This window comes from Calypte anna, chromosome 28, assembly GCF_003957555.1.
Source record: "Calypte anna isolate BGI_N300 chromosome 28, bCalAnn1_v1.p, whole genome shotgun sequence".
NCBI lineage: Eukaryota > Metazoa > Chordata > Aves > Apodiformes > Trochilidae > Calypte > Calypte anna.
In genome coordinates this window covers 2,217,402-2,227,964 of record NC_044273.1, presented here as the reverse complement: position 1 = coordinate 2,227,964, position 10,563 = coordinate 2,217,402, and the positions used below count along the sequence as shown (strand labels likewise).

General features: G+C 52.5%; 1 protein-coding gene across 3 annotated transcripts in view; it reads left to right on the top strand.

The window, feature by feature from the left end:
- Window positions 1-371: 371 nt before the first annotated feature.
- SH3GL1 (SH3 domain containing GRB2 like 1, endophilin A2) overlaps window positions 372-10,563 on the top strand; it is a 32,921-nt gene continuing 22,729 nt past the window's right edge. For 2 of the 3 annotated variants that reach the window (XM_030466396.1, XM_030466395.1), the window contains exon 1: window positions 372-515. In XM_030466396.1, coding sequence (XP_030322256.1) covers window positions 471-515 — 45 coding nt within the window. In that variant the 5' untranslated portion in view covers window positions 372-470. The remainder of the gene's footprint in view (window positions 516-10,563) is intronic. The other variant, XM_030466394.1, reaches the window with a different exon arrangement.

The window sequence follows — 10,563 nt, the reverse complement described above, 5'->3', positions numbered from 1 at the left end:
ACCTGCTGGCCACGCTGTTCCTGAGCCAGCCCAGGATGCCATTGGCCTTCTTGGCCACCTGGGCACACTGCTGGCTCCTCTTCAGCTTCCTGGCAATCCAAACTCCAAGGTCCCTCTCAGTCTGGCTGCTCTCCAACCACTCTGTGCCCAATTCAAGCCCTTACCGAACCTCAGAACCTTTGCCCGGTTCCCCCCCCCCCTTCTCTCCCTCCTTGTCCCCGTGATGCCCCTCCCCTCCGGCAGGGGGCGCTGCAGCACCACGTGGCGGGCCGCGCGACGCTCTGGCCGGTGGGCGGGCGGCTCTCGGTGGTGCCGGTGGCGGCGCTGGGGCCGGGGCCGGGGCGGGGGAGGGGAGGGGTCGGGCGGGCGCTTCCTGGGGGCGGCATCGGCGGGGCCGGGCTGTGCGTGGTGTCCCGCCGGCTTTGCGTGGTGTCCCGCCGCCACAGGCGATCCTCGGCGCAGGCGGCACCATGTCGGTGGCGGGGCTGAAGAAGCAGTTCTACAAAGCCACCCAGGTGAGGCACCGGGGGACTCGACTCGGGGGTTACCGGCCTGTCCTGCCCGTCCTAACGTCCGCTCCTCCGTTTCCGTGACCCCCTCACCCTTCACCGCTGCCTGGGCCGGCCGGCAGTGCCCTGATCCCCGGCTGTTATTCCCGCTCCGTGTCCCCGTTTCTCCCTTTTGCCAGCGCCCGGTTCTCCGGTGCCCCCCCCCCCCCTCCCTCCCTCCCATCCCCACGGTGTCCCCGGGGTCGTAGCGGGGGCAGGACCGGCCTTTGACTGGGTTGGGAGCGGGTCCCAGAACCACAGAACCCCCTAGGTGTCCCCCAACCCTTGCGGGACATTTTGGGGCCGGTCCCCAAACCCCATCCCCAACCCCCCCGGGGCCGGTCCGGTACCGGGGACCGGGGCTGCTGGGGGGACCCGTCCCAAATTCCGGTGTCAGCCGTAGCCAGGGGGTCCAGGAGGTGTCACAGCTCTCCCCAGAATTCCTACAAATGTTCTCAGGCTGCGGTGGGGGGGATAAATCCAAGCCCAGCCCTGCGGGTCAGGGATGCACCTGGAGAACCCGCAGAGTTTCTCAGCAGATCCGGGATGATTTTGGGGGGATTTAAAACCCTTGGAAAAGCAGCTGCAACCCGACCTCGGGTGGCTTCTGCTTCCCGGATTTGGGGCGAGTTGGCCCCCCCGGGAAAAAAAAAAAAACCCAAACAAACAAACAACAAAAAAGACTTTGTCAGACGTGCCGTTGTTTTGGTTGTTTTGGGGTTTTTTTCTGAGCCGAAATCGATCCTGTGGTGCCTGATGGTAAACCAGGGGTTTTACACCGTCCTCGGGTCACAGTGGGGCTTTGGCTTTTTCCCCCCAGAGTGATGGAAATGTTCTCCCGATGGGGTTTATAAACGCTTTGTCCTCAGCCTCAGCCTGAGGGGTGGAAGTTCCTGACACAGAAAGGAAAAGGGGGGGTTCTGTGTCCCTTCCCCCCCCCTCTCCGGGACTCATTTATCCTTCCTGCTGCTTGCAAACGAAGTCGTGATATTTCAGGGTATTTTTAGAACGATTCAGCAATCGCAAATCTCCTCCACTTCCCCCCCTTGCTCGTGGCTTTTCTGCTCCTGTTTTAAATTTCTCATTAATGTTGTGCGAGCCTCGGTTTCCCAGAGCAAACTTTAGACCCCATTAAGAGCTTTTCCTCCATCTCTTCCCTCCTTTCTTGGCCCTCTTGACAAAAATGCATTTTGCTGAAGCAACCAAGCAAAAGAGCAGATTCCTCAAGTCCTTCCCCACCCCCTTCCTCCCAAATCCCGGTGTTGGTTGGGGGGGGAGGAAGTGGAGAGAATTGCTGGGGCTTTTTTATGACTTCCACAGGGAAATGATGTGCTGAAACCTTGGTGGAGGATGATTTTGCTGGTCTGGGAGTGTCGTGGGGCAGTTAAAGGTGAAGGCTTGTGGGTGAGCAGTGAGCAAAGGATTTAACCACCCGATGAAACTTTATTTTGGTGGGGGATTTATTATAAAAGGAAATCATAGGGGGCCTTTGGTGGGTTGGGTTTGGGTTTGGTTTTTTTTTGTTGTTACAAGTTACTTTAAAGAAAAAAAAAATTAAAACAAAAAATTAAACCCAAGGCAGCTGTCCAGGGAGAAGTAACTTGCCCAACAGGCAGACTTGGTGGCCCGTTCTCTCCTCATGCCTGTGTGCACGTCAGTCAGCACTGGGGCTGTTTCTCAGACAGATTAAAAGTGGGAGATGAGGTGGATTTGCAGCTGCCTCCTGTGTGTTTGGAGCTGTGTGGTGAGGTATTTTGTGGTCCTGGTTGCCAGCAGGTTTGCAGAGCTGATTGCATCTGCAGAAGCCAGGTCTGTGGGGAGGGTTTTGACACCAGTGTCAAGTGAAGGGATGTTTGCTGCAGGGACAGTCTGGAGGTGCTCCTGTCCCCTTTGCAGTGCCCTGGGGATGGGGCTCCCTGTGCTTTTCAGATGCTCTCACTGGGATGGACTGGTTCCAGTTTGGCATTTTTCTGTCTTTTTCTCTCTCCCTTTTCCACCCTCCTTCCCTTTCCCTCTTGCCGGTCCCGCTCCTCAGCTGCCCCTTGGCTGGAGGAGAGTGGAGGATTAGTCTTGGTTTGTTTTGTTTTGTTTCTTTGGCTGCCTTAAAAACTCTCGGATGCTTGCCCAAACCAAACATGTGGAAGATCTTTCCTCAAATGCTACGTTTCATTCCAGGGCTGTTGTTAATTGAAGGAGAACACAGCCAGGACTGAGCTCTGCAAGGACCTCAGCACTGCCAGGATGGTGGATTTTGAGGGACACCCCACCCCTGTACTCCAGGGGGTCCAGTTCAGGCTTCTTGGTAGCTGGAGGCACCAGGTTTTGGCTTGTGGGCTTCTCTTGTCTGATTCCTGTTAGCCCACAGGCATCAGACAGTCCAGAGATTGTCCTGCAGAAAGGAAACACAGAGACACACGGGCGTGAAAATAAATCATAAATAAATCAAAAAGTCACACTGGCAAAGGCTGCAGATGGTGAGCAGTTCTGCCTCTGCTTCTGGAACAGGTTCTGCTAGTTCACAGCAAAATGTTCTGTTACAAAAAGAACAACAACAACAATAAAAATCCACACAAAAGGAAGGAGGAGAAATGGCAGCAGCAGCTTCCAGCTCCAGGGGTGGGAAGTCCCTCCTGTGGGATCAGGACCATCAGTTCCTGGATCCAGTTTTGATCCATCAGGAATTTACAGACACTTTGTGGAGCAGAAGTGGCTTCGTTTGCACCATTTTGTGGAGACAGGGAGGGTTCCTCACAGCCTGCAAAACATTCTGTTGACTTTTGGGTCAAACCTGCTGCATGAGGGGGGCAGCTGGTGGTGCCCTTTTGGGGGCAAATAGGGTGTTTTAGGTGTGATCCCCTGGTTGCCCAGAGAAGCTGTGGCTGCCCCATCCCTGGCAGTGTTGAAGGCCCCAGGTTGGACGGGGTTTGGAGCACCCTGGGTTTGGTGGGAGGTGTCCCGGGGTTGGGACTGGATGTTCTTTAAGGTCCCTTCCAAACCAAACCCTCCCCTGATCAGTGATAAGTTGGTTTGTCACTACTTGCCCACTTGCACTACTTGCACTACTTGCAGCCTCAGCCCTGCCTGGCACTGTGCAGGTTTATCAGCTGCTGGCTTGAAGGGACAAGCCCAAGGGTGGAGGCAATGCTGGTGTGATATGGGGTTGGCAAAGGTGTCCCCTCCCTTGGGGACAGCAGGACTGTCCTACCAGGGTTGTGCATGGTGGGAGGAGCAGCACAGTCCCTCCCCCAGCTTTCCTGGAGCCCTGCAGGGACTGGAAGGTGCTCTAAGGTCTCCCTGAAGCCTTCTCTGCAACAACCCCAGCTCTCTCATTCTGTCCCCACAGCAGAAGGGCTCCAGCCCTGTGTTTTGTTCTTCTCTGCAAGCAGTTGGAAGCAATGGGATTTGTCATGACAAGTCAGCCAGCAGAGATGGGCAGGACTCAGGGCAGCCACTGCTCATCTGGTGACCAAATACTCCTTGAGTGCTTTAGGTACAACAGAGATCTTTTGGGGACACAAGGAATGGTTTTGATGGCAGTGCTCCAGCTCATGGAGCAGACTCAGCCCAAGGTAGGGAAGGCAGCACTGCTTTTTGAAATGGGGCTGGTATCCAGCCCTGGGTGCTGCTGTCACCCCCAAGGGGATGAACACCCCCCCAAACCTGTGTGGTCCCAACCTAAACCCTGCCAGGCCTGCCTGACCTTCTGAGAAGGAAAAAGGAACCTGGGGAGCGATTCTGGACAAGGGCATGGAGTGATAGGATGAGGGGTGATGGCTTTAAACTGGGAACAGGAAGATTTAGGTTGGACATTAGAAAGAAATTCTTTGGTGTGAGGGTGCTGAGCCCCTGGCCCAGGTTCCCCAGAGAAGCTGTGGCTGCCCCATCCCTGGCAGTGTTGAAGGTTGGATGGGGCTTGGAGCAGCCTGGGCTGGTGGGAGGTGTCCCTGAACATGGCAGGGGTGGCACTGGGTGATCAGGAGGTCTCTTCCTACTCAAACCAGTCTGGGATGCTGGGATTTGGACCCGGGCAGTGAGTGGTGGCTTGTGTCCTGCTGTGCCTGAGGAGCCCTGGCCTAAGACAAGGGGCAGCTCCTCCTCCTGTGGGTTTGCTAAACCCATTTTCCATGGGGCAAGTTCTAATTACAACTACCAAGCCCTTGTCATGCATCATTTCTCCTTGAGCTTGCTGACTTCTCTCAAGGCTTCTGAAGGTATTTTTGAAGGTGAGCAGCTGCCTCTTGCTTCTGCCTGACCTGGGATGTGCTTTGGATCCTCCAACAGATGCTTTGGCCTGGCAGGACCAGGCGGTTCCAGCTCCTTCTGTTTTCCAGCCCCTTGGTACCGAGCTCCTTCCTGCAGCCCTGGTGCTGTGGTGTGATGGATCTGCTCCCAGGGCTGATTCTTTTTTTTTGTGTTGTTCATCATGGTCACTTGCTCCTTCCCAGACTGGCACTTTCTCTTTCTGTGGCATCTTTGCACTCTGCTTTCAAATGTGTGGGTGTTTTCCCCCCTCCCTTTCCCATTTTATACCTTTTAACACCCACCTTTTATAATTTTTTTTGCTTTTGAGGATAAGTCAACCCTTGTAGCATCTGGCTCTCTGGGGCATTCTCCTGTAGCCACAACCTGCCTCCCCACTCCCTGCTGTTGATCCCCACACAGTTGGGTTTCTCCGGATATCCCAGATGTGCTGTGCAGTACAGGACCTCCTGCAGGCAGAAGAAAGGGAAGTGCACAGTCTGCAGGATAACCTTCCACATGGAAAACTTTTCTCTGGGCAGAGCTTGTCTTGCTGCAGATGTTATTTTGTTTTCTTTTTTCTGCCTGCCCTTTGGCTTTCTTCTGCTCTGGTGGACACTGAAACACACCCCAAGTTCCTCTGCATTTTTTTTTGCTCAAACTTGGACTCTTGGAGTTCAAATTGTGGAAGGTCCAACCCCCCAGCCATGGGCAGGGACATCTTCAACCAGCCCAGGTTGCTTTGTGCACCCTGAGAGGTGTGAGGTCCTGCAGAAGCCCTTGCTGGTGGACTGGGCTTGAGACTTCACCCAGGAGAGAACCCAGAGCACCCCAGGAGGGCTTGAGGTGCTATTTTGGGTTCACGGCTTCTTTTTGAGCTGTTTTGGTGGATTTTTCCATACCTGTGCAGCACCACTGGTGTGTGAGGTGGCTTCTGTCCTCTGTGGCAGGGTGTGAGGAGCAGGAGGGAGGTGCTGGGAGCAGGAGGAATGTGTAAGGAGCAGGAGGGAGATGTTAGGAGCAGGAGGGAGATGTTTGGAACAGGAGGGAGATGTTGGGAGCAGGAGGGAGGTGCTGGGAGCAGGAGGGAGATGTTGGGAGCAGGAGGGAGATGTTGGGAGCAGGAGGGAGATGTTGGGAGCAGAAGGGAGATGTTGGGAGCAGGAGGGAGATGTTGGGAGCAGAAGGGAGATGTTGGGAGCAGGAGGGAGGTGCTGGGACCAGGAGGGAGGTGCTGGGACCAGGAGGGAGATGTTGGGACCAGGAGGGAGATGTTGGGACCAGGAGAGAGGTGCTGGGACCAGGAGGGAGGTGCTGGGACCAGGAGGGAGGTGCTGGGACCAGGAGGAGATGCCAGGAGGAGCTCTTGGCTGTTGTGCCAGGGTGGTGGTTGTGCTGCAGGATGAGGTGCTGTGATGAGCAGGTAATTCCTGAGGAGTTTGTTGGCACTGTCAGGATCCAAGTTCCTTATCTCAAAACGGGATTTTGGACCAGGGAGTCAGGGCTTCTGCTGATTTCTGCCAGCCCAACCTTCCCTCCCACAGCACCTGGCCTGCTCTCCATTAATATTAACCAGGGCTGGAGTCCCCTGCAGGTCCCTGCTTTATCTCTGTGTCCTAATCTGCTCCTGAGGCCGGGGTGAAGCTGGATTTGCAGAGCACAGGGTGGCAGCTGCCAGCTGGGATCTGCCCAGGGTTTGGTGGTGGCCTTGGTCACCCCAGTCCCTGAGCACTTTGCTGCCACTGAGCTGGGTGTTTGGGTGCCCAGTGTTGATAGATCCACATCTGATGGGTGAAAAAGAGGAAGGGGAGGAGGGGGGGATGTCCTCTGGGCAAAGCTCTGGGTTAAGGGGTCTGGGCTCATGTCACCTCTAGCCTAGGTGGTGACAGTGACTGCAGAGAGCTCAAGTGACAACATGGGGGATGTTTTCTTGTCAACTCCCTCTCCTTTCCTTGCATGGTTTGTTGGTGATGTTGTGCACTGGTTAATCATTGTGGGAGCAAGTTGTGCCTTTTCTGAGCCTTCTCCAGCCTGCCTGTGTCTCGTGTCTCTGCAGCACTTACTTCAACTTGGCTTTTTAATTCCCTTTTTAAGATTGCTTTCACAGCCACTGAGCTCCCATAGTAGTGAGAACTTGGATTCTTGGGAAGGCAAAGATGGAAAACAGAGATGGAAAACTCCAGCTCTCTGTGCCTGGCTCTGTTTTCTCCCCTTCTTTCTCATCTCCACCAGGGAAAGTGTTGTCCCACGTTGGGGACACGAGAAGGGGATTGGGAATTGGGATTGTGTGGCCTTAGGAGTGCTCCTCATCCCTCCTGGTGTGGTGATCCTTACCTTGGGGCTGTCTGGCTAAAATTAGCTGTTTATTTATTTATTATTTATTTATTATTATTTATTTTATTATTATTATAATATATTTGTTATCATTGATATTATTTATCTATTATTTATTTATATTTATTTATTATTTATTATTATTTATATGGGTTAGGGGTGAACTTTTGGAAGTGCCAAGAGGGATGATTTCTGGATGCAGTGGAAGGAAATCCTTCCTCCCCCTTCTCCTCCCCACTACTTCCCTGGGGAAAGAGCAAACTAGGGATGAGATCAGGCAGGCTGGCTGGTAAAAGCTGATTCATTTCTTTAGCATATTTATTTTTTTGTGGTTGTTGTTCTTTCTCTCCCCAATCCCAGCATATGCCAGTCTCTTTTGCCAGGGCTCGTGGCCCCAACCAAACCCTGGGTTTGGTTGCTAAAACTGGCAGCTGCTCCCACCCTTGCCTGCAGGAAAAAAAATCCAAACTGCAGCCTTGATGCTCCTCTGGGAGGGAATTTGTGTGCAAGGGGGTGTGAGGGGTTATGACAAGACTGCTGCAGCCTGTGTTGATGTTGCAGTCCCTCCTGGAGAAGGCAACACTGATAAAATAAAGAAATTGATTTTATTTCTGGTCTTTTCAGTAGCTGCTCCCACAAAGGATGCCTGAAAGGGCTAGAAACAGAATCAGTCCCTCATGCAGGATGGCTGGGGTTCCATCTCAACACCTTCTCCTGGGAACTGGGGGCTGCTCTGCTCTCTCCTTGCCCACTTTTTCCCTGCTCTGATGAACTCAGCACTTGGGGACACGGAGCTGCAGCTCCTGGCAACCCAAGGGACATGATCTGCTCCCTCCTGGGCTGTGTCCTCCCCAGGCCATGTCCCCTTCATGCCATGCCTGGATGCCCCCATGCTCTTGTCATCCCCCCTATCCCATGGCTGTGTCCCAGCCTTTCCTCAGGGCTCTTCTCTGGGCTGGGCTGGGGGGTAAGGGTCCAGCTGGGAATCCCCCTCAGTATTGCCCAGCTTCTCTCAAGCACCCATAAGACCTGGCTCAGTGCAAGATCCAGCCCCTCTTGGCCTCTCCTGGCTGCTAGAAAAGCAATAATTATTTATTAAAATTATTAATTTTTTAATTATTATTTTGTTTCTAAGAGTCTCCCCTTCCCCATCCCTTTCATCAGTGATGGTTGGGCTTGATGACCTTAGAGGTCTTTTCCATCCTGGATGATCCTGTGAGATGATCCTCCTAGACCTGTTCTGCTGCTCCTCCTGCAGAGTCCACCAAAAGGGTGTCTGGGCTGCTCCTGCTTCCAAGAAAACCCTGGTGGCCTGGGCCATGTGTCGTGAGCTTGTTAATAGAACTGGTATTTCTTTTTTTTTTTTTTTCTTTTCAAGCCACCAGGAATTTTAGAACCTTCCTGTCTTGTATTAAAGACTATTAATAATAAAGTTCATGAGGGTGTCCCTAGAAGTTGAGTGTCTCTCCATAATGGAATTCTGTCTTTCAGGCAGAAGAAAACAATTTGTATGAATAAAGCTTTCAGGGGCTTTTTCTAATTGAGAACATGCTTCCTAATTCATCCTTGAGCTTCAGACCCAGGCTGGATCTTCTTGTTGGCCCAGACTTATTCACCATTAGAATCATAGAATCATGGAATGAGTTGAGTTGGGTTGGAAGGGACCCTGAAGCTCATCCAGTCCCACCCCCTGCCATGTTCAGGGACACCTCCCACCAGCCCAGGCTGCTCCAAGCCCCATCCAACCTTCAACTCCTCCAGGGATGGGGCAGCCACAACTTCCTTGGCCAACCTGTCCCAGTCTCACCACCCTTAAAGAATTTCTTCCTAATGTCCAACTTAAATCTCCCCTCTTCCAGTTTTAACCCATTTCCCTTCTCCTCTCCCTACCCCCCCGTGTCCAAAGCCCTCCCCCAGCTTTCTTGCAGCCCCTTCAGATATTGGAGGTTGCTCTGAGCTCACCTGGGAGCTGAACAACCCCAATCCCTCAGCCTGGATCCCAGGGAGCTGCTCAGCCCTCTGAGCATTTGAGTTGACCAATTTCTTGACCAAATGCCTTTTGGCTTTGCAGGACTGGTTATATCCAACCCCAACCTTGCCACCACTATGATGAAAAAGGTGGAAATATGCTGAGCAATTATTTCCTCACAAAGCAAATCTGCTGTGTCAGAAGGTGCTGACCCAAAAAAAAACCCCAAAAGGGGTTTTTTTTGTTCATTTTTTTATTCCCTCCCTGATTATCTCCACTGTAACCTCTCTGTGGTGGAGCCTTTAGGAATTATCTTGCTCCTTTCTGCCACGTGTCAGTGCACGTGGACTCGGGATCACTTGGGGAAGGGGGCACAAATCTGGAGCACCAGATGTTGGTGTGTCTGTTCCTGTCAGAAAGCTCCTCCTGATTGTGCTGGGTGAATTTCAAAGTCCCAGGGAGTCTCCATGTTGGTTTTGTTGTTTTGGGTTTTTTTATGTGTCTGTTCTCAGCAGGGATAACAGCATGGAAACATCAGCTGCCCCAGTTCCTGGCACACCTCTTGCTCTGGCCAGAGAGTCATCCCCAGAGCAAAAGCAAACTGCAAAGGGATGGTTTTTTGTTTGGTTTTTTTCCCATTTAAACCCTTCTGAAATGATTGTTGGCAAGTGTTGGTGATGCACAGTAAGCTCCCTGCAACTCCTTGGAGTGAGGAGGGGGTACTTGATCTCCCTAACAAGAAGCAACAGGACAAGAAAAAACATCCTCAGGTTGTGCCAGGGGAGGTTTAGATGAGATATTGGATGAAACTTCTTCACTCCAAGGGTCCTTAAACCCTGCTCCAGGCTGCCTAGGCAGCTGGTTGCCATCCCCATCCCTGGAGGGCTTTCAAAGCTGTTTATAGATGGGTGCTGAGGGACAGGGTTTAGCCCTGGACTCAGTAGAGTTGGGTTTATGGTTGGGCTGGATGATCTGAAAGGGCTTTCCAACCAGAACAGTTCTGTGATTCTGTAAAAAAATGGGTTTGGCACCATCTTGCCTGGGCTGAGGAGTGACAGAGAGTCCCATACAGAACTCTTGGAGAAGCAAGAGTTCAAACTCTTGGAGTTTGAGCTGATCCAACACCTGATCCTGGGTTGCTCCCAGCAGTCTCAGGGATGTTTTATCCCTCCTTCCCTCTCTCCTTCCCCTTAGGATGCTGTGCTCTGGTCTGATAGGCACAAAGCCCTTCCTAGTATTCAAACTAACAAGGAAAATGTGTGTTTATAAAGTTCTCACTGCTTTCTCTCCTGCTTTGATGTTTGTGTACATTGAGATCTCACTGAGTTTTCACTTGGCCCACGCTGTCGATGTTGAATGTGCTCTGCATGCAGCTCCTGTTACCCTCTCCCAGCCAGGATGAGGGGGTTTTGCCTTCCTTTTGATGGAGCAGAGCTGCTGCCTGAGCCTCAGCACGTTTTTTTTATCTCTCTC